Below are 24,732 nucleotides of genomic sequence, written 5' to 3'. Positions count from 1 at the left end.
GGACAGTACTATAGTATTGTCTTTACAATGAGGGTCCATTGGTTTTTGTGATTATATATGGAAAGATGGAACATGCCAACTACTATGTATCTTAACATAATCAGGTAAATACAATTTGTTATAAATCTATTTACTTTCATGAACCTCGATATTTTGGCAAGAAACATTGCATGGATATTCAAATTTAAATTCACATAAGGTAACCCAATAGGTGACAAGATATGTCAATGAGCAGAAAAGTAAAGGAGATCATTCTACTCCAGATTGTACCACAGCAATCACGAATATTCTTTATATTCCGTATACTCTTTAATTTATATTGCTACGATTGAATTGTCCTTCATTTCCTAGCATATATTATCGATGATAATATTGCTTAATGTGCGATTTCTAATCTAAACCTAAACCAAAGCTATCATGCAGTGTTTTCATAAGTTCATATATAATGCTACACAAAAAACAGCGACACAGCTCCGGTGGCATAGTGGTTAGAGCATCTGCCTTGGATGCGTAAGGTCGTGGGTTCAAACCCCGGCCGAGTCATACCAAAGACTTATAAAATTATACTCACAGCTGCTTCGTTAGGAGTTCAGCATTAAGAGGTCAGTGTTAGGACATTTCGGCTGGTGTCATGATAATGTGACTGGGTGTGGTATCATGCTACATGTTTGCGGCATAACGCCCCAGTTCTAGACATCACTATAAACTGCAACACTGCAGACATCGTATCGATATGACTGAATTTTTTGAAAGCTACCTTAAACATCCCAAACACACACACACACACACACACATACACCCGCGCACACACACTACAAAATCAGCGGCACATAAAAGAAAGTAGGAAAATCAGGTGTAGACTACAGTGATTGAGTATTAATTAGTTTTGTTATTTTGAAACTTACTTCTCTTGCAGGACCAGTCCAAGGCAAGGATTTATCTACTCTGACGGACCAGTATTTGCGGAAAACATCTGGTTTAAGGGATACAAGAAAACACCTTACTACAACATGGGAGCTATAGGATTTCTGAGGCTAAATAGGTTTAGCAGTTCTACTGTTAATTCCATGAAGGCTGCCAAATTTGCATTTGTTGATGGGGTAAGTATTGTACATGACCGCCTCATTTAGTGCGAGTGACCGTTTCCTGTGTAATTGATATAACAGTTAATAATAACTACTAGTCGTCCGCTATCAATACATCGGTTTGATGAGAAGGTTTTGAGGGGACCATTAACGTATAGAAAGTCACAGTTATTCGGTTTCAGAAGTTTTGGACTGGATTAAACAGTGGATTAAAAACTAAGTCAGTCAAATTAATTATTAATCGAATCGGGACGAGATGAAATATCGGGACTAAGCTCTGCAGATCTAATTGCTAATATAAGGAGCCCTGTGTGACTTTAAAATATTTTAAGTTTTGTATATGGTTCATTTATTTTAGGATTTAGATATGCTTGGTCCCCTATGACTCCTTAAGACATTTTGCAAGAGCACGTGTGGGAGAAAAAGGATAAGTTGAAACCCAAGCAACATCTCTTTTTCTCTATTTCAGTCTTGAAATCGGAAATAGATCCAGCACATGAGAAACGTGCACCCACCTAATATCTGTTTGATAAGGTTTACGCAACAATAAGTAGAACTGTATTTGCTTTTGTATTTCTTCCAACTCAGGATTCTACAGGAAACTGGATCATAAATGGAGACCAGGAGGATGTTGGATTCGGAAATGAAGACGGCGACAAGGCTGCAACATTCCAAGATACGGACGGCTCTGTTTCTGGCGCTGCTAATAATCAGATTGTAAAACCATTTGATTACTATGTTACAAACCAATGCAGGAAGAGAGTAAACTGGGAAATGGCGATATGTCCACATGATTATGGAAAGGTAACGAATAAAACCATCGCAAAGTAAATTTTTGAACAAATGCATATTATGGTATAATACAATAATATTAATTAAATCAGATATCGTTTTATTTATTCAATACTGTCCTGCGAGGTATATTATATCCAGTTGATATTTCTGCCAAGAGAGAATCATTCGTTGCATATTTGAATTTTGCGACTCTATGTCCAATAATGTTTTATTTATTTGTATGTTATCAATTGGTAATGTATATAATAAACAATACATCATCACAAGTATAGTCTGTCATGGGTCTTGATGCTAACAAATGATAATGGAGCGAAATGCATGACATGGCGATTATTTTGTCAAATAGAAAGCAAGATAATGGATTTGTTTTCAGAATACAAATGTATTTCTTATAACTTTTTTAAATCGTAACCTCCTAACAATTATAACCTCGAGTGAAAAGGTTTGACGCTACTCATAGACCTTCAAAAGTGCACCATTTTCATTCCTTAAAACAAAACTAAATATGAAACTTTCATATGACGTCAATGTTTGGTAGAAATGTTGTGGCTTGTATATTATACATGCATCTATTTAGAACGTCTGTATCATCTCAAGCGGTTCCCCAGTCAAAGAGGTCACATTCTGATTTTAGATCCGTCCGAGGGTACCAGACAGAATTGAGGCTATAACAGATCCCATCATGACGCGGGTAGATACGGGGGCTGAGGAGCAGTTAACAGGAGTTGATTCAGCTGATTTTATGGTAATCTTGGGTGGATCCAAGAGATATATTCTTCACTGGAGCAGCCGAATTCCGAACCCTCTCAAAATATACAGTGATGGAATTGAAAAGTAAGATGCACATATACAATCAAACATGCGCACCCATATATGGCTGGTAGTAGGGGCTCCACTGATGACTTTGCGACACTCTCTCTATTTTACCCTGTTCTCCACTCCTTGTTGGGTCTTCGCAAAATCCATGCCTATCCACTCTTTGATGTTAAGACATCGATATTATCATCAGCGTTGCGCAGGATGGTGAGTGTTCTAATTCTAACGCTGATGCTGCCCTCGTTGTCTTCCTAGGCATCGGACATTATCCTTTCCAGATACACTTTATGTTGAAGAGAGTGGGTAAGAGGATGCACGCCTATTTCACTTTTACTTTGGTTGCTAGTTTCGAGAACTGCGCTAGTCGCCTTAAAATACATGTTTTCTATGGTGTTGATTCCTTTTGCGTCTATGTTGTATATCCTCCTGCTGGCCCACAAGGCCGCATGACATACCTTGTCGAAAGCTTCTTGACGTTAATGAGGACATGATAGAGGTTCTGGTGATGTTTCAGATATTTTTCGCAGAGGATTCTGAGGATAAAGGTCTGTTTTATAGTGCTACGTCCTGCTTTGAAACCAGCCTGTTTTCCAGCAATTATATGTTCTGCTTTTGGCTTGGTCTATTGAGGAATGTCTTAAGCATAACCATCTTTTGGTGGCTAATTAGGCTGATTGTTAGGTAGTTCTGGAAAAGATACAGAGGTAAACCATAGATGAATACATGACCTTATTCTGGTCAATACTAAAATGATACATTATTCTGCTAATACAATATTATATAACACTAAAGGGAAAACAAATACAGGCTTTTACAAAATGAGTTGCACATTAGAATTACAGTTTTAATAATTTAGAAAGAGAACATGTAAACTAAACATTAGACAATAAATTAGCACGGTAAATGTAAACAATTAAATGAAATAAAAGAAATGAAAAGCACTCGATGCACGATATTTCATTTAAATACCCCGAAATAACGATATATAAATAAATTGTTACAAATATGAACTGAAACTCTTATTCAGTTCTGAATGGGTGGAGTATGACCTCGTTCCTGCCTGGTTGAGCACAAATATGACATATATATTATTATTTCAGACGCTTTAGTAGAAAGAGGATTTAATATCACGTTAAAATCATAATATAATTTTATTTCAGAGATAAGTGGGTAACATTTGGAGTTTGTCTTCCTCGAGGAGTATCATTTGACCTTTACTCCTACTTTCCACACTGGGCCCCGACTTTGAGTAGTTGGATAGCAGCACGCAGTATTGCCGATTTGGAAAGCACAATTAATGATGGCAAGAAATATTACTACGATAGGACAAATGGGTATGTAGCCTATATTTGTTGTACTGTCTATAACAATAACGCAGTTTACAAAATAAAGGAAAGCTCTGCTCACATTAGTTTTGCTCAATATATGTAACATGTTGGACACGATAAAGCTAAAGCTATTTGGTTCATGCTGACAACAGCTATAATTGATAATTGTAAAGATGATTAAAACTATTAATCGTCCTACGTCGTGGAAGCTAACCCCCTCTGTTGCAAACAATTATATTTTCCCTCCGTTCATCCCTCGGTTCATTTATCCGTCTACTCACACTTCTTGTAATCAGCGTAGCCTTGCAACCATTATACATAGCACGTTGCAATTTGTTGGTAAAATTGATTATTACAAGTAGACCTGCCTTCTAAAGCTATTATAGATTTTGTCAAGGCTCGAAATAGTTATAACCCTTTTGCGACCAATATTAAAAATGCACCACAGAAAAGCTTTATGACCTGTATAACTCGGGAACCATTTAATGTTCTTGTTATTCTGTCTTTTTTTTATATTAACGTTCATACAAACCTCGATGTGCCATTAGCAGGGCTTGTCTCGTCAACTTCATTGTAAACTGAGTTATCGTTCTTGAAAATTACATTTATATCATAACACATGAATTCTTTAAAACCTGCATAGCTTTGCAACCTTTCAAATATGTTTGTGTCATTTATCAGGTGAATCGACTATTACATCTAAATGTGCATTTTGTCTTCTGAGATCCAGTTGATAAAGTTATTTTATCAATATAAAATACCTACTATACCAGCTCCGTCTAATAATCATAGCGTAGGACCCCTTCTTCAAAATTCGGATACAATTTATTGAATATGCTGTACCAAGGCCTAGACATTGCATTTGTGAAAGAGGAATGTCTCTTGAAATTAACTTTTTATCTTCACGTGGGATATTGCTTGTAGCTACTTTAGCTCAAGAACCATTCAACATGTTCTTACGTAATTGTGCATGAGAATCTCTCCGTCTACCTTTTTTATGTGCTGCAAACGTTTAGTATCCTTGAAAACAGTCCGATGTGCTGACCTTGGGTTTTGAAAAATATATAAACTAATATCACCACAATTGCTGGACTTATAGCATCAGAGTGATGAGACACAAGGGTAGTCTACCTCTTTTTGGAGTTCTACTTGAATTACAAAGCACATCTTTACGCATTAAATTTAACAAGCAGTGCTATACTGATGAGATTCTTAAATAAGCTTATTTCAAAGGTTCCATAATAACAGACGAGATTTGACCTCTGAATGCATGTCCTCCTAACTTTGATTTACGCAGTATAACTTAGCTAAGAAATTATGGCTTTTGGGCAAAAACTATCCTGTACCGTTATTTTGATAAAACTTTGAAAGTGTTGAATTTCTAACATTTCGCATTATTATTCACCTCTCGTCTTCTAAGTCAGGTCCCTTCGTACTACAACAATTGCTGCTAGATCCGGTTGCATACGACTTGGCATAAATATCAACGCTAAACTCCGAGAAATACTTTCTTTTTCTTGTCATGAAAATTTCTTCATCCAGTTTTAGACATCCATTGGGACGGCAAAATGGAACATTTGTGGTTATTTCGGCTTGATATTTTAAGGGATGGTCTTTCACTTGTTTGATATCATACGTTTTTCGATATATTCTCCCACTGTCTCATGGGAAAGCATACCATGTGATCTCATGCAAAATATGAAAACGTATGACTGGTCTTTTGTCTAAGGTATACTAAGGGTAAACATTAAAAGGATGCAACATTATTAACTTTGTTTCCTACCCTATTATATGCGCACTTGAATATATGTCTTACTCAATTAACAGTGTTCTCTACTTCAAATTCATCAACCAATATGATCGCCAACCGGGAGAAACCACTGCCTGCCCACAGGACCGTTGTCCCATGGTAAAGATAACTATGAGTGGAACCAACATCAATCACACTGATGCCGATTGTAGGGCCCGCCTGAACATTCAGAAACGCACGGTAATGTATCCACTACAACAAAGATCTGAAGGAAAACCATTTTATGTCAAATGCCCATAAAAGTGAATTTTATTTTTATTTTGTGGCACAATCAGTCAGTGTTTGCTATTCTAAGCTGTTTCAACCGGTAGTGGGCTTTTAAGTTGTGCCTGTTGAAAGGTAAACTCCTCATGTACAAGAATAGATTTGACAGGTGATATTTCAATACCTTTCAACTTGCAAAAGTACATCCCAAAATATTTGTGAGCTTAATATTTTGCCTAAATCTGAACGGATTTTGCTTAAAGTTTTAACAAGCGAGACAGAAGAAATATTGTATATAAATAAATATTTCTTCTCTCTTGCTAGTGAAGTTTTAAGCAAACTTCGTTTAGGTTAAGGTAAATGTTAAAGAACATGTATAAATAAATCGTTCTTCTTTCTTGCTAGTGCAGTTTTAAGCAGAATTCGTTTAGATTAAGGAACATGTATAAATAAATCGTATCACAACATTGTTAACTATTGTATTGAAATCATCGTCTCAATCGCCCATCTGGCCAATTTTTTGTTTGTTTGTTGGGAAACATTACAGATCATTAATATATTGCAAGGTATTTCTCTGTGAACAATTTGAATAAAATAAAGAGGTTCAAAATGTGGCTTGATACATTATTTATCACATTATAAGTATCTTTTTACTACATTTAACAACATAGTAATTGTATTCGATAATTCGATATTCTGTTATCGTGACTGAGGAAATAGCGTCAGTATACCAACCAAACTTTTTCGTTATGTATTTTATATTAGTAATATTTGTTTCGTTTTAGTTGACTTCGGGTCACTGAGGAGAATTGCGTTTATAATGTTCTGATTTATTCCCATCAAACAAAGTTGTTTTAAGATCAATTTATTTCCTTTAGTTACCATTTTGCATTATCATTTGTTTACTTTTGCTAATAGTAACTTTTGAGTTGCTGACGTCTATAAGAAGCCATTAAGCACTCAGACATAAAATGTGAACATGACAGCATATTGATGATAAAGTTTAAACACTGTTATTAGAGATAAATACAACTTTAAGTTTCTCTTAAATTTTCATATTATAACTTACAAATTAAACTATTTGTTAAGTTGTACTAGACATTCTGCTTTTGCTTCTTTATGTTACGTAGTTTTAGACCATTGAGAGGGAACCCGTGGTTGAGCACTCTAAAGAGCTCTCCTTTACCAGTGGTGGTTTTGAGTCTCAGGCTCGGCTAACGTGTGAATGTGAGAAAGCTGGCCAGTAGCATTCAGTAGGTCGGTGGATTTTACAGAGACTTTCTTGGGTTCGTCCTTTACTGGCCGCTATGCGTATAGCCTATCAGGTGCTGAAAAATGGCTTCAAACTCAAAACAAAACCAACGACAAGACTAATATTAAATGCCGCTCAATAGGAATAGAATATGAATAATTGTTCACTTCTCCACTTGTTAGTAACTGCGCGATTCTATTAAGACTTAAATATCGCAATTCATTCCGACGTCACATATGCCGCAATACTCTCGTATACCAATGGTAATCTACCTCAAAAAAGTTAACATGTTCATTATCAAGGCAGAGCACAGAATCAGTATCCAAGTAAACGACCTATTTATAGCCCATTCTCTACGATCAGAGTCTACAATCATTAACGTGAATTTCGAAATTTGATATGTTCTTTATCAGTGATCATTAAAATCGATACTCATGGATTAAAGTTAAGCAAATAGTACAGACGTACATAACAATTCACATCAATTTCGTACATTTTACTTTATTCATCCATTTTTCATCCCTAGGAAGGAATTAGGTTTTAATGCTCCACTTTCACAAACTGAGTATCCAAATGACAAGAGCAAACCCAGTTTCATTGCAGTTCAAGTTTAAGCAGAAAGGAAGAAAGTGTGGTTTGCTTACTTCACCATTTTTAAAATCTTCACGAATTGTTGACAAATAAAAATAAAAATATTCAACGTGTATGACTTTCTTTGTCTAGGTTACCTTGGCTACTGACAGGCAATCTCTTTCTACAGTTACTAAGATCGCTCCACAGGTAAGCCTTTTTCCTACATGAAGTTTCTATTTATCTATAGCCAGAAGAGCGAGACAGCAGAGACGAATTAATATTTGCGTAGAAGTTAAATATAGAATTATTTCCACTTTTACACAAAGACAATTTCAAAGAATCTGTGATGATATTGAAAATGTGCAATAGCGTTTGAGTGCGTTAGAATATGTTATCTTTTACACTGCGTTGTAATGTGACGCTGATTAATAATAATACAATACATCATATTAACAAGCATAAACTAGTAATTTAAGCTGAATTACTGATTATGAATTCATATTGTTTAGGGTGTTGGTGCCAAGTCAACACGTCCATTTGCAGACAGAGGAACAATAGATGGAGCCTGGGGTGATTTTGGACCCTGGAGTAGCTGCTCGGTTACATGTGGAGGTTGGTATTGATAGCATAAAAAACGAGAGAGAAAGCCATAAAATCTTGGCACTACATCATCTAGTACAACAATCTGCAATGTAGAGAAATCCCGTTATGTTTTCCTATAGGCTTAGAAAAGATAATGAACTGTAATATTGCATCAGATTACTTCATTATAACTAACATTTCCAAAAAATGAAAAATGAAGTCTGAACTCTTCTAAGAGGACACACCCAAGACGTGAACACTTTTATCGGAAATGTTTACATAATTTTAATTTTAAATAAATTTCTACTTTAAACTACTGAAGTGCAACGTTTCCAAAATTAACATAAATAAAGTGTTGATTATCCTAATCAATATTTGTCTCTATAACTGTCAGCCTCCCACTATTTTCCATTAAACGATTTTGTTTTACTTTATGAACTAATTTTTTTTAAAATTTACATTTCCTACAGTGTATGCTTCAAATAAATATATATTGCTGCTATGAATTAGCTCTTTTAGAGAAAAAACGCATTCATTCTGCAGGTGGTATACAAACGAGGTACCGATACTGTAACAACCCGATACCCCACGGCGGGGCTTACTGTTTGGGTTCTGCCGAAGAACAGCAGAGTTGTAACACACATTCCTGTGGTAAGTGGTAAAATAAAAGGTAGCTTCATTTGCCTTGTACATACTACTAATAAATTGTAATCCCAATTATTAAAGGCCTGTTATTATTATTATTATTATCATTATTATTATTATTAATTATTATTATTATTATTATTATTATTATTATTATTATTATTATTATTAAACATTTACTATTTAGTAAAGATGCATGCAAACTGTGAGCACATTTTGTTTTCTTTCACTAACTAGAAAACAAAACGTTCGCACAGAATTATATTAGAGAACAGAATATATCAGCCATCCTTAATTATCCAAAAAGGAATATTAAACAATTCGAAGAAAACAAACAATTCGTCTTTCAGAATGAGAATCATAAATATAACTAAACATTTGAACTGCTGGAATATGCATGTTTAATGTTTGATCCGTTTTCTTGCAAAGCGGATTAAAAATGTTTGTTACATTTCAGCTGTTGATGGCGTATTTAGTGCTTGGTCTTAATTCTCGTCCTGTGTCTCAGTTAATGCATGCAAAGGCAAGAAAACAAGAACTAGAACCTGCAGCTACCCAGCTAATGGTGGGGGAGACTATTGTCAGTTTGCTATAGAAGAGGTTGCACCGTGTGATGCATGTGCTAGTGGCTAAAAGTTTTGGTTGATATATATATATATATATATATATATATATATATATATATATATATATATATATATATATATATATATATATATATATATCACACATGATATCTCATTTGAAAACAAAGCTTGTGCTGAAATATTATATTTACCCTTTATACTGTATTTACATTATATATTGTATTCAAGATATTTTATTCCATCTGTCATGTACATTCCATTCAATCACAAGTTCTGTAAACCATTCACAGCAAATATATCCTGTGCAGGATTTCCGTTTATCTATATATATAATCTTTAATAAACTATTATGTTAAATACTGAGTGTGTATGTTCTAAATATGGCAGATTGTTTCGATCATCTCATGATCTAGAATTAAAAGCTGCCAAGTAACTCACAATTCCTTCTGACATCTTTGCTTAAGCAAATGCTCTTAATACAACAACATCGTACAGTGTAAGGTTTAAGGTTACAAATGATCTTTCAATAATTAAAGGACATTTCATAATACTAAATTATTCCGAAAGCATCACACGCTTACGTTTAGACAAACTATAGTGCATTCCTACTAAGGAGGTTAAATAATTCTCGAACCAATGTGATGATAGTATTTCTCCATATGCAGATTCACTCCATACTATCTAGGGTTTTCTTGTAGAATCGAGGAATAGCGCATATGTGTAAGTATGCATGCAGGAACAGCACACAGGATAAGAATAAAAGTAAATTACAAGCTCTTTATAATATGCACCAAAGACGAATACATAATCCAACTTGTTAATACTTGTCAAAACATTGATGCTTTAAATGAATTACAGTAGGCAATCATGTATAAATATTTTGAACAATAACTTTTATCTACAGCTGCTAGAACTGATACAGAGTATAAGGTTTTTAATTAATAAATCTCAAACTTTACTTTGACTAAATCAGTTATCAGTTTTAACTATGCTTTTCACGTCGAGTATGTTTCAGGCAATGCAAACCACCATTACAAGTGACTGCAGATGACTACAATTAACAGAATTAATTTCAGCTTGGCAGATCAAAATATAAAAAAGTTATAACGTTTCACATTGTACACGTAACACAAGTTTTTAAAGAAAAAATAGTATAGTTCAAATATCGCATGATGACAGAAACATGATTAGAAAGTAATAGTACTTTATTCTGGGAACATTCTTATCTGCTTGGTTTACATTAATAATGAACGAAAAACAGAAACATGGCTTCTGCAAATTATCTTTCAACTATAAGCAATACGAATACTACCAATATGGGACTAGTGGTAAACCAATGGATGACGCTAATAAAAGATGTTGCTAAAAAGCAAATTGACATTTAAATATGTATGATATTAGTGGATAAAATTTAAAACGATATTACGACGCCGACGGAAGAAGTAATCAATAAAATAATAGCTAATGAACACGGTAATACTGAAAGAACGAACAAAACCTCTGCCGTGCAAATCAGATGCCGAAAGGAAATAAACAATGTGCATGCATAGGAATGGCACCGAATGAGATTTGGAACTTTATATACTAAATGCAAGGATTGAAAACATTAACAAAAAGAGCGGGTGGAGATAAAACATTTGAAAAAATTACAGACATTAGAGAAGGGATCAAGCGTGATTTGGATAATTTTGGGACTTAAAGAAGAATACTTTAAAAACCACAATCAGGGCATGAACGGTTAAATACAGATTTATTTAAATAATGTAATCCAATAAGAGGACTGTTTCATTAGAGGGTTAATAAATGACTTAATTTTGATTTAGTTATGTATTCCAACAACGAGATTAGTGCTTACAGTAATACTCTGTCAGACATGAATAAAAGGAAAAGATTTGAAAGGGACAACAACAAAAAAATACGATGACACCAAAAGCTAACTGAATGCGAAGGACAGTATTATTAGAACTATGAAAACAACTTACAATGCACTATTAAAGATTTTAGGACGATAGTTAAATTTATAAAGCCATAACTTCGGCCACATTATGTAGCGCGACATCGGCATAGATTGATCAATATAAACTATATGGGAAAAACCATTTTTGTCAACAAATGGTTAATATTCTCGTTCTAGTGTAAGGTAGTTTTAGCGAACTAGACAAAATGATGAGGAAACGATAAATAACTTCAGTTGTTTAAGCTTAGAACAGACACAGATGCATTCAAGCTGAAAAGGATGAAAAGGCCTTGCACATTAATCAGCATGTAGAGGTTGCTGCCAGATCACAACAACAAACAGAAAATTTTAAGTTTCGGTCATATTTCCACGACCCATTGAACCCAGTAATAAAATAACACATTGATGTGTTTTCCAAGTTCCGGAACAGCATTATTCTACATGATATTTTACGTATGTGCATAGCAATATATTTAAAGAAATTAAAACAGGTAATACATGATTTTGGAATGATGGGCATTGGCTAGTATTTGTTGCTGTATAAATGTCTGTCATTGAACAAGAGGGGTAGGATTAGATTGAGATGGGTTATATATCATGTTACTTTAGCCACGTGTGTCAGATGCATATGAGTTGCAAATGAAAGGGGCGGTGGCTGAGATGATTGCTCATTAAATCCAGAGGTCAAAATATCAAAACATAATGTAGATTGCACTTGCAATTGGTTTACGTACATTTTTATAACATAGTGCAAGACTTCACACTTGTATGTTAGCATTTGCTAAGGGATCATTAGTAGGTTAAGCAATTAAAGTAAGAAATTCTAAACATGAAACAATCATAGAGGGCAATAGTACGATTTGAAGGGTCACTTTATGATTGATAAAATGAGTAATGTGTGTAAAGAGTTCGAATTACAGTGAAATGATGGCAGTTTGTGCCACATTGTGTGCAGTCGAGGCATCAGTGTATACCTATGGGGTTTTGGGACTTCAAGTTTGGGTCTCATACCCAGTAACTTGTTCCTTCGCATTGTGAGTGGAAAAGTATAATGTGCACACACACACACACACACACACACACACACACTTCCTATTCCTGATACAAGGGTTAACGGTCAAGATACTGGATAGTTTCATGTATACAGATTACCTAGGCTGGACAATTTTCAGAGAAAGCTTGCATCTTTGTTCAATCTCGTCAAATTCTCCATTTTCAAGAATTTAGCTTTCAAATACTTAACAATTTGATAATAAACTTCGTTTATCAACTCGTCTGGAAAAAAAAACAACAACGAGGCCGAAGGATTGATTGCGAGTGGTTCCCTGATAGTTTTCTCCATAATATCAAACATCAGCCCTGACTGTCGCACCTGCTTTCTGTCCCCTCCTACCACCATAACTTTATGGGTCTATATCATGCGCTGCATGCCTAAACATAATACACATACATGTGCTGTAGGAGGATCACGATGGTACAAGTTTGGGCCAATAATCGATTTTCAAATGTGTGAAATCACGTTCTTTAAGAATGAAAGAGATGTAACCATCTGTGAAGACTGAGTTAATCCATGTTCGAACGTGGCCAGAATACAAAAACAAATTCAGATATTTATGATAATATATTTTGGACCATAATTCTTTAGACACCTTTCAGCTAATATATTATCCACTTTCTCAGCCAATATTTCAGCTACCCGTTCATGTAATATTTCATTCTTTCTCTCAAGTATATTTTCGTTAGTCCGTACATTTATATTCGGCCCGTATTTGCTATATTTTCTTTACTGAATCTCTATACGTCAGAAGATTAGTATAGACAACTAACTAGTTCATCAATAATTAGCATGTCATACATCTTTTATTTTGTATTGATTTCTGTGCAGTTGTACTGAAGTCATGTAACTAATTTTTTTAAAACTCGATTGTTTCCTTTTGGTGATGTGGTTAAGTTATTTGTATTGTGTTCACTAGATACTGTGATTGCATGAAATATGTGTTAGAGTTCCATACTTCGATATGACAATTTAGCAAGACTCGTAAAAAGGTATATGTTCACCAAGTTTTATGATCTCAGATATACGCAGTGCAAGGAATATATGAGGTTATCACCTAAAGTAAAGTATTAACCAGAAGAGGTCGTCAAATGGGAAATATATGTCACAATGACCTTCATTTTGCTGTTAGGGTGTTCCAAATAATGTTAGAAACATTTATTTTGCTTCATTATTCTAACATGAACAGAAATTGAAACTTCAACGGTACCCAGATGTAACCAAAGTTAGTAGAACATGAAATATGCGTCACAGTGACTTACTTTAGTAACGAGGATGAAGTACATGTCAAGATGTATTTTCTAACAAACGTTCATAAAAGTAGCTATAACAGCATGTATACCTGGTCCCAAAAACCTGACCAAACACGAAAACCTAAGAAAGAATGTAGAAATAAGGATAGATGGAACTCAACCCCCTTCCAAATATTACCATGGACAGAGGAAGCAGGAAGGATTGACATGCAGTTATGATATATATATAAATCACTTCATGCGACAGAAACGTCAACCTGTTGTTTTTGCTAACCTTTACTTTCCTATCTCAGTCAAATCGTTTCAGTCTTGGTGTCCACGCACTAGGGACTACTATGTCAAGGAACGCAATAATTGTTGTCTTCTGCTTGGCCTTATGGAGTTCTTTTCCGATCAAACAAACGGTAACACTTCAGGAAATTTACTACAATAGATTTTGGAGGAAAGAAACTAAATACTTTGCATTTTGGGATTTACAGATAAGGATAAAGAACACTTAAGCATAAAGTGGGGGAAAATATCATTAAAGCAATATTGAGAACGGAAATATAATATATAGAGTTTAATGAGACAGATGGAGACGAGGAGAGGGGAGGTCATAAGAAACACAAAAAATAAAAAACGAAAGATCTACGCTAACCCTGTTTCCATATAGATATATTACAGCTATCTATAAATGATTTATGAACAAAAGCCCAAGTGATTTTTTGGACTGTCGTTAATTTCATATAACATCCGTATATTAAACATCAAACTACCTCAATGCTATCAACCGTTTCATGTTCTTTCTTGCCCACGGGTACATATTGTGTACTTCAGATGAAACGGTCACGCCACAGCCGTCATTTTCATAGTTGTACTAATGCACCGCACGTAAAATTTTGTGCGTGGACTATATTGCAAAAGTGAAGAGTTCCCTCACATTAAATAAATATATTAGGTGAGATAAATAATCGACGTTGAGGTTCGCACCAAGACAATGAAATTCCAGTCGAGGGGTTATATTAAATGTCTGGAATGTTCTTATATCGGTATCTCGGTTCAAACCCAAGAATAGAATATATATATATATATATATATATATATATATATATATATATATATATATATATATATATATATATATATATATATATATATATATATATATATATATATATATATATATATATATATATACATATATATATATGAAATTATGGAGATGAATGGGTTTAATCTCAAAACAAATATAAAAAATGTGTCCTCCGCACAGGTGCGCTATCCCCCCCATCACACAAAAAAACCATGCTCCTTATTAGCATGCAAATAAAATTGGGAAACTAGATACCTGCATAGGTAAGATACTTGCTGAAGGGATAACATGGTAAACCCGTATCAAAGAGGTCGTTGAATTATGTAATCGTGATATGAACCTCAATAGGAAAAACAAAAATTCGCTTTTAATTCTATACAGATAAATAATCAGAGCTGAAGTTGATTGCAAATATCAAGTCTACGGCTCAGTTAGCATCGCAGATTTCCAAACAGCTTGACACAAAGGGCTTCGGGCATGTATTAGATTAATTAAACGTTCTTCCACGAAGAAAAGCCTTGCAATAACGAAGGAATTCATGCTGCGACTGAGGCGTAAGAAAAGATGTGCAAATGGTTCGCATACCCTATAACACATGGAGTAAACAACCATAAATTACACGTTGTTAAAGAAATGCAAAGAAACACGAACGATCAAAACCTAGCGAAAAGATCATGGCCGACCTAAAAGAACCGGATATACCATACATTAACCCAGCCAAAATAAAATACTTCCGAGAGCCACCATAAATCTGCCCCACACCCAACGTAGACTTTAATCTCGGGCAATTAGAATATTCTAAACACGACCAATAGTGTACAGATCATCCTTATTTACACTAACCATAAGTAAAGAGATTTCAGAAAGATTTCATAGATGGATCCTAAGTCATAACCCATATAAGGCATCAACGGAAGTGGTCAACAGACAATTTAAGGCAGTGTTTGGAAGGAGACAATCGGACATTCTCATCATTTACACAATCACATTTATCGCGCTAATATCAGCAATAAACATATAAATACGTAATAAATCAAGTGGTAATTATGCACGACGATTACAGAATCCAACAATCTGAATCTTATCCTTCAAATCATTAAATTCTCGACAAAGTATGAACACCCACACAAGAAACATGCTAAATCAAATACAATAAGAAAACAAGATAGTAGACATGGTATGCAGCTCATCCCAGGTCAATACCCCGGGATGAAGAGGCGAAAAAGAACCGGAAGGAACCTATCACAAAATATTGCCTACAAAGTCGCTGAAATATACTGTATTGTTCGGCAAATAATTTAACTCGAAGTGGCAAGACTAGTGTTACACGTCCGAAAATGATAGAAACGTTTCCCTTTATAAAATATAAAGCAAAGTAATTAGACCAATATACTATATACGTCATAAATGCATTGGTATCTACTAAAAATTGCAAAAAACCAGTGTCAGAATAATTGGGAGATTATAGGCCGATTTCTCCTAAACTAGGTTATATGTGCTTAAAGTTTACAGATGTAATAAACAAAATTGGTTTATATCCTTTGAGTAAACCATAACTGCTGTAAGAAATATTACACAATGAAAACAATAGCAAAAAAGAATAGATTTCTAATAATACACTAAAACACAATACCAGGCGAGGAGGCAACAAAATAATATTTAGGGAATGGTTGCCCAAAGACATGACATTACTTGACAAGAATCTTAAATTCATAAAATTGGAAATCCAAATAAAATTTTCAAGAAATATCTCTTTAAAGAAGTATGCATGAGCACAAAATATTTCCAGAGAAACGAATTAATCTTTCAGAATCCGAAAATTTAAAATAAAACTCAAACATTACAAAAAGAAATACTGGTCACAACAAAAGAAAACAACTCGACATCACGTGTTTAAAAGCCCAAAAACTCTGAGATCTCTCTCTCTAAACATACTATTAATACTAAGTATTTCGGAATTTAGGAAATGCCTAATTGTGAAATAGAGGATCACGTGATCATGTTTACATATATAAAAATCACGTAGCCCATGTATGTCCTTGATAAGAACAAATCATTGTACTCCGAGAATAAAAGTGGTTCTTTCCGGGGTTTTCCCTGGTTCTTCCTCCACCATTAATACTGGCCGCCATGTATAGCCTATCGTGGGCTGAAAAATGGCGTTAAACCGTACAACAACAACATCTATCTATCTAACTATCTGTATATTTATAGATATATCTATGTATGTATCTATCTATCTATGCATGTATCTATCTATCTATCTATCTATCTATCTATCTATCTATCTGTATATATATATATATATATATATATATATATATATATATATATATATATATATATATATATATATATATATACATATATATTGTTATGTATAGTTAATTTAATTTTTGTCTCCTTTACTTTTCAATTTTTTTTCATTCCATGACATGTTATTGTAATATAACATTGCTAGACTTGACCTTGTCCAAAATTTAGTTGAGTTCTGTTTGGCCGGATTGTCTTTTTCTTTGATTTATTTCGTTCATGTAAAGAAGTAATAATATTGTCTTTATTCTCTTTGTATGAGCTGATTGACCGAATTATTATTCAAGTAAACAAGAAGTGGCAAACATGTTGATCTGTGTCAGGATTTTGGAGATCCTCAAAGTGGATTCAAAAGTGTATTATGTTTTAAATAAACAAGGCTCATTAAATCATGCTAGAAAGTTATTTTCCATTAGATAATGATTGTGTTTAGAAAATGCTAATTTGTGACCTGAGTTCAAACACAGAAATATGTTATCTTATGACTGTCATAATTCTACCAATTGTGCTTTAACATCTAGTAATGTAAATCGTATTGTCTTGTAACCAGTTTGGGCTGAAGTTTATTTTCTTCAAATTATTGAATTTAATTGATAATTGTCTCTGGAATTGCGAAAGTACTCTGACAAAAGTCTTGTATAAAGACATTCATTGGAAATTTTAATGAATTTAAACTTGGAATAGTATTTCTTTGATTTAACAAGAGACTTTAAACACTTCAGTACGATGCAGGCCATAACAGAACGTCATCGATTTCAACATTAAATCTATACGGGACTTCACGCAAGTTTTATTCAAGATGTTTTTATTACTAGGACTTTTGTCTCTAATTATTGTATTATTTGTGAATTTAATTCGCAAAATTGTAAGTTCTTTTTTCTCATTTTTCACTTTTTATTCTAGGGAAATAAATGTTTTGTTAAAGTTTGCAAAGTGTGTTGTATTCACGCGTTTCTTTTATTTATTTTAAGAGCATATACTTATGTTTAAATTTATATTAACAACTTTTGCATTATTAGTAACATTATTAAATCACAAAACCACCTCTATGTAAATTGTATGTCTATAAAGCTAAATAATTACATAGCTGATATTTGTCAACAAGAAAGAGAGTTTTGATACTTGTTTATTTTTACCTACGTTATCACCAATAAAAGCTATTTGCGACGGCAGATACGCCATTTTCATCTTCAACACATTTCGCTTAAGGAGTCGGGTATTCCTTGAAATTGTCACAAAGTTGCAATGCAAGTTGAAAATGACACCAGTAATGTACTCATCACGCTAACGAAACAAACGTTACTTTTTGATTGAACTTTGATCGTCAGTTGCTCATGTATTTCTTTGTATCGGAATGTATTGCCGTGTGAATAATTGGTATTGATCAGCAACGCGCATACATACATAAACCACGTAAGTTAGATATATCATGGTTATCTTCGAACTTGAAGGACAATCAAGAATGCAGGTGAATAGATACATCAAATTACGTTTCCAATTTCCAAACTGTCTCCAATTGTATCTATCAATATGTCGCATAGTACATTTAACACACACTCTCGCACACAAGAAGCAGGTACTAGCTTGATTATGAGACATTTCTATTTGTTCTTAATATATTAAAGTTTGAACTTTCCTGTGTGGGTTGTTATATATCAAAATGCAGTGTGGTGTAGTCAATAATAACATACACCCATTTGTACTTTTGTTTTTTTGTGTCCAAAAGTGATATGACCAATGATATAGTCAATGTGCTCTCTGTTGAATACATCTGGATATCTTGGTTTGTAGAAAGATTGATATGCTTTTTTATGTATTTCCTGTACATAGTTATTCTACTTGAGCAGGGCCACATTTTTCACAGCATTGTCTAACAAATTACAAGGCTTGTAATTGTTCATCATGCTCAAGAGAACAGTAGTCACCAATTCCCAATTTCAGGAATAAGCAACTGATCTAAGGATCATAGGTGATTTGTATAACATTCCTCGCCAGCTTTTGGCCCAGGATTTAAACACCTACATGTAAAAATATACTTTACAAAGGCTAAACTACACTGCATCATATTGGTCATTGGTCTAATTATTATTTTTTATGTTAATTAATGATTCCTAGTTTATCATCCCAAATAATGTCGTACCATATTTGAACTTTACACAAGTGTTGTCCTCTGCGACGCTGAGGTGTTTCGAAGGAATATCCTATGACTACACCTGATCGTCATGCACAAGACAATATTAACGCCTATGTATATAAAAACTGATTGCCGTTAGTTTTACGGAGCACAAGCACTCTTAGGCCATTTAGGTCCATAGAAAAGGCTACACGTATCATAACAACATTTGATGAAAGGTTCCTTATCGACCAGCGATAGAAAAAACCAACAGTTAAAAACAAAATGATGAGATGGTGAGGTTGATATATAAAGCTTCCCGATCAACGATGAATGTAAATGGTGTGTGTTAATGAAGTTTTAGATGAAAAAGTAATGATTATGAACGACGGTATATGCATTACATTAAAATACTCAAGGTGATATCATAAATGTCATAAATTATAATAAATGTTTACTTCTTCCAGGAATGTTAAAATACAAGCGATGTATATTGTATCACAAAATTCCTTCATGTCGTGCACCTTGTAGTAGTGAGCTAAACAATCTATCGTAAAGTGCTTAACAGCGCAAGATTCATTGCAATAAATGCACTTTGGTGGGTCTTCGCCTTTTAGCATGTAGGAGTGGGTTATATAAGTATGACCAATTATTATTATTGCAATGACTACCTCGTCCACACGGACGGTTCTGTAGGACGGAGCCCATTCTCATAAGGTTGGCTTGATCGCATGACGTTTGTTATTGATTGCATCATTCAAAAAAGTGTTGATACTAGGTTTAAAATCAGTGTATGGTTATAGGAAAAAGGCCGTTCTAGCACCGCGATCTGCTTTTTCATTACCTTAATACCATTATGGCTGAGTGACCAACATTATTATATATTGTGAGTGGTACACAGCTCAGTCTTTTCTATGAAAACATTGGTTTCTAATGGGTTTTATAATCTTTTATTGTGTAGAGACTGAAGTAATGATGGTGAACTGGAGAAAATTATTTGCTTTCGATATATTGCAGGTATATTGCTTTGATTTGGGCTGAAGAAATCGATGTACCATTTGGCAAGCAAACTTGCATTGTCTTTTCCACTAACGAAGGCTTCAGTAGCCATATACACCTCCTTTGATCGGTCAGTGTACATTGTTGTGTAGTTATTGAATTCAGTGAGGAGATCGTAATTAGAGGTATGACAGATGGGAGGGTCAGTCTCATATTATTTCTCCATCGTGAAGTGTGAAAAGTACCTTTGGTTGCTTACGTTGCCAGGGAGGTTTTTAGGAGATGGATGTTTTATGAATGTCAGAAAAATCCATTTTTATTCTGCCACGGTTGGATGGTATTCTAATGCCAAACGAAGGTATGGCATTTTTTTTATTTTCGTATAATATTTTGTATTTTGGTTTTGAACAGCCGAAAAAGCAGAGTTAAGAGAGTTCGATCATAATTTGAGACCATATTGTGCGGAAAGCATTTCTATATGACGTGATAAAGGTGGCTCGCTAGCTATGGCGAGAAGGCTTTTAAACGGGGATGTTCGAAATGCTCCAAGAGCGAGTCTTACTCCTTGATGATGAATTCGGTCAATCATCGTCAAGTATGACTTTCTAGCTGGGCCATAAACAACGCCACCAGAGTCCATTTTGGAGAGAAGAAACGTTCAATCAATTGAAGATGACTCTTTGATCAGAAACCAGTTCAGTGTGAGCTACTACTTTAAGCTAATCTAGAGATTTAAAGCATTTAGCTTTCAAGTTCTTTATTTGTGGCATGCAAGTCAGTTTCTTGTCGAAGATAAAACCTAGAAACTTTGTTTCCTCAACAACTGGTATAGGTGTTTCCTCAAGCGTGAGCATATGCTCGTCATTGTATCTTTGTAACTTTCATAAATGCATGCGTAATATTTTTGACTTTGAGAATTTGAAACCGTTGGCATTGACCATATTTGTGATCTTGTTTATATTTTGTTCTAGCTGTCTTTCAATTGTATGCATGTTCTTTGTTCAATAGCATATTATGAACACTTAGTCATGCTATGAATCTTCATGTTGAAATGCGTTACAGATGAACTACTGCTCAGGAGCACACCCATCTTTTACACACACATATCAGAGAGGAAGGAACCCACTGGTAACTTGAATTTAATGTTTGAGAAAACGTTTGATATAACAGAGGACCTTTTAGATCCAGATCGTACAGGTTATTCAGTATCCCGTACTTCTATATCGTGTCATTGGTCTTTTCTAAATCAAAGAAATGTATCTTGTTGATTAACGCGTCACGAATAAATGTTTCCAGTCTAGTAAAATGATCATTGGTGCTACGGCGATATACAAACCCACTTTGAAAGGAGATATTACACTGTTAATTTCCAAGTACCAAACAAGCCAAGAAATACGCATATGTTCCTTTGATGTACACCTACGGCTCGACAGTGCAACGGGGAGATTGTTGGTAGGATCTGTGATATCTTTACCTGGTTTGGGAATTTGTATTACTGTTGCTTCTTTCCAAATGTTTTGTACATAACCAGTAATCCAAAAAGCATTGAAGATTTCCGTAACAGCTGTTAGTGATGGTTCTGGTAGGTGTTTCAAAAACTAAATGTTTGAAACAGTGGCAATGCATTTCGTCAGCGCAGCGGATATATCACGGGCCTTGTTCAAGGCATCCGTTTGCTCCAATAATGAAAACGGTTGATTATAGCTTTCTTAGTTATTAGATGTGAATTTCAACCATGCTTTTTATTTTTGACTGTTTAGTCTTCGGAAGGCTTCTGAATAATTAGACGATGAGGACGCCTTAGTGAAACTATCTGCAATTATATTTGCGATGTCAAGTTTGGAGTTGAAATTGTTACTGTTTAATTTAATATTTCAGAAAGAATTGTTCTTTTCCATTCCGTTCATTGTGTGGATTGTGTCCCTTACTTTCTTTATAGATGAACGAGAATTTAAATTAGAAACGTACTTTTTCAACGACAATCTTTTGTTTACGCCGACAGTGCGGCGAGCCTTAGCGCGGAGAATATGTTGCTGCTTTAAATTATCGGGCGTCGGATGATCATTAAATTTTCTCAGTGCTTCTCGGTGGTGTCTGATGGATGCTTCACATGTTTTAGTAATGCTTTTAGGTTCTTTAAATGTTTGGTGAGGACTTTGGGAATACATTCTTCTGCACTCTCGATCAAAACAGATGTAAAATGTTTAATAGGTTCATTCACGTTGAAAACATTGCCCCTATTAAGCATAGTTTTACAAAGGGTTTAAAACTTGGCTCAGTCAACTCTCTCTAAATTCCATTGTAGAAACGCTTCATCGATTGTATAGTTATTATTCTTAAGAGAGATTAGAAAGTGGTCACTACTGTGAAGGTCATCAGTGGTTATCATATCATAGTCCAAATGCAGCGAAGGAGAACATATTGTCAAATCGATACAAGTGTATGTACTCGTTCCTAGATGTAAATACATCGGGGATTAGGGGTTATATAGACAGAAATCGTGTCCGGAAATGGGGTCTTTGACTGTTTTGTATATGTCACTTGTGTGATTTGATCCACATAAAATGTTATGGGCATTAAAATCCCCGAGGAGAACAAGTGACACCGGCTGTTGTTGAACAAGTTTGTCTAATTCGTTTGGTGGTAGGTTGATGTTTGATGGTATATAAATGGAACAAAAGGCAATCACTTGATGTCGAGTGACGCATACTGCAATGGCTTGCACATTTGTGTTTAAGAAGATGACGCTATGAGGACGGAAACTCCTCATGAGGTCTAGTCAACATATTTTTGACTAGGTATTAAAAAGATAAGTGTGATGTTGTCCGTATCATTTTGAAACGTTTCCTGCATATATAAAACTCCAGGAACATGTTCATTTATAAGAAGAAAAATATAATTGTAGTTGGTTTGTAGTCCTTGACAATTCCATTGGGTTAAAATGTTTGGTTGCATGTCTGGAGCCACCTTGATTACATGGAGCAGATTCCACTGCATCCATGTCAGCGATGTTGCCAAAGCTGTTGTACAGCTGTATGGGGTTATCGAACCAATTATGCTGCCTATTTGCTTGTAGTCACCTTGTACTGGATAGGGCATGTTAGAATGGTACTTTACCCTCTCTTCGAGCATCTGTCTTCATAGTTTGGTATGTGTATCTCAACATTGATTTTTAAAAATCCAGCTGTGACAACTTTAGGTATTATTCGTTTGTTGAAGGTGAGTATAATGGTACTGGTCACTTGCAAATTATTGTTTCGTTTAATACGAATTCTACAGACGGTAATGACACCTTCAGTTTTCATCCCTTTGTTGATTTTTGTGTCGCTGACTCCAGCCAAGTCAAGACAAGGAAAGACGCTTATTGATGTATTTAATGATGAGCAGACGAAGCAGGTTACTGGAACATCGTAAAATGTCTTAATTTGGTGGATATTCTCAGTATGCGCTTCCGATCACACTCTACAAGAAAGCCACCTGACGCTAGATTTTTCCAAACTTCTGAATTTGCTGACTAATTCAAGTACAGTCATTTCGACTATAAATGGTAATAGTGGGGCAAGTTTTGCTTTCTTATTTGGATTGTATGACCATGAAGCGTGGGAAAGGTTCCACGCCACATAGTTCATCCTTCGAGTTTGGAATGGTTTTGGTTCTCTTGAGTTGATTTCTGTTCTTTGGATTTTCCATTGTTTTGTCTTTCGGTTGTTTCATCACCTGATTCCAACATGAGAGCACTTTTAAGTACAAGGGATACACAGGTGGTATAATCAATAGGTAACATTACCTCCCGATTGACTCTTTAATCAACCGCCTTCCAGGAAGTTGTCTGAGAGTAGAAGAAAAAGAAACACAAAAGGGTAGACTGTAGTAGCAACGGTGGTATCATGAGAGATACAAGGACCAGCCGATTTATCGAGACCGGGCCATCCCGACCACCCGTCTAGAAGTTGTGGACAAAGTAGTGTATTGCATTGGAACCCCTCTGCTAAGCTACAAGGATCCTTACCTCCCCCGACACGGGACGCAACCCATGGAAAACAGGATGCCTCTACTTTGACACCTCTTACGACACGCAGCTAGGACACGTCGGGTCAATTCTACCAACCTGGACTCGCAAGGGGATGGACTAAATGTACACGTTATATTGGGGTTCACCTCTACAGAGTCATATATAACTATCTCAGCTGCTGCAGCGGCGCTTCTTCTAGAAGATGACAACTTTCATGTTTCTTTTTCCGATTTATTACCGTGTTCGCAAGAATCTTGCTGGCAGTACAACTTTCATCAT

At 34.9% G+C, this 24,732-nt stretch overlaps 2 protein-coding genes across 2 annotated transcripts in view; both read left to right on the top strand.

The window, feature by feature from the left end:
* The window catches only part of LOC149781948 (cell surface hyaluronidase-like), a 29,239-nt gene extending 26,456 nt beyond the window's left edge, over nt 1-2,783 (top strand). The window contains exons 13-15 of the mRNA XM_089935042.1: nt 917-1,100; nt 1,674-1,889; nt 2,515-2,783. Coding sequence (XP_089791168.1) covers nt 917-1,100; nt 1,674-1,889; nt 2,515-2,718 — 604 coding nt within the window. The 3' untranslated portion in view covers nt 2,719-2,783. The remainder of the gene's footprint in view (nt 1-916; nt 1,101-1,673; nt 1,890-2,514) is intronic.
* A 1,013-nt stretch (nt 2,784-3,796) lies between these two features.
* Nucleotides 3,797-9,714, top strand: LOC149781947 (semaphorin-5A-like). The gene is made up of 6 exons (XM_089934807.1): nt 3,797-4,030; nt 5,852-6,014; nt 8,014-8,070; nt 8,373-8,475; nt 8,989-9,096; nt 9,548-9,714. The coding sequence occupies exons 2-6, from the start codon at nt 5,931-5,933 to the stop codon at nt 9,577-9,579; spliced, it is 384 nt and encodes a 127-aa protein (XP_089790933.1). The 5' UTR covers nt 3,797-4,030; nt 5,852-5,930; the 3' UTR covers nt 9,580-9,714.
* Nucleotides 9,715-24,732: the final 15,018 nt, after the last annotated feature.

This window comes from Sinohyriopsis cumingii, chromosome 15 (genome assembly GCF_028554795.1).
Source record: "Sinohyriopsis cumingii isolate HCF-2022 chromosome 15, ASM2855479v2, whole genome shotgun sequence".
Taxonomy (NCBI): domain Eukaryota; kingdom Metazoa; phylum Mollusca; class Bivalvia; order Unionida; family Unionidae; genus Sinohyriopsis; species Sinohyriopsis cumingii.
The sequence above is the reverse complement of the archived record's forward strand: the minus strand, read 5'-3'. Positions and strand labels throughout refer to the sequence as shown.

Bases quoted from the DNA above. Each gene is read 5' to 3' on its own strand.
- LOC149781947 (XM_089934807.1), top strand. From the start codon at position 5,931: ATGGTAAAGATAACTATGAGTGGAACCAACATCAATCACACTGATGCC. The intron at 6,015-8,013 runs GTAATGTATCCA...TTCTTTGTCTAG, and splicing joins TGAACATTCAGAAACGCACG to GTTACCTTGGCTACTGACAG. The intron at 9,097-9,547 runs GTAAGTGGTAAA...GTTACATTTCAG, and splicing joins TTGTAACACACATTCCTGTG to CTGTTGATGGCGTATTTAGT.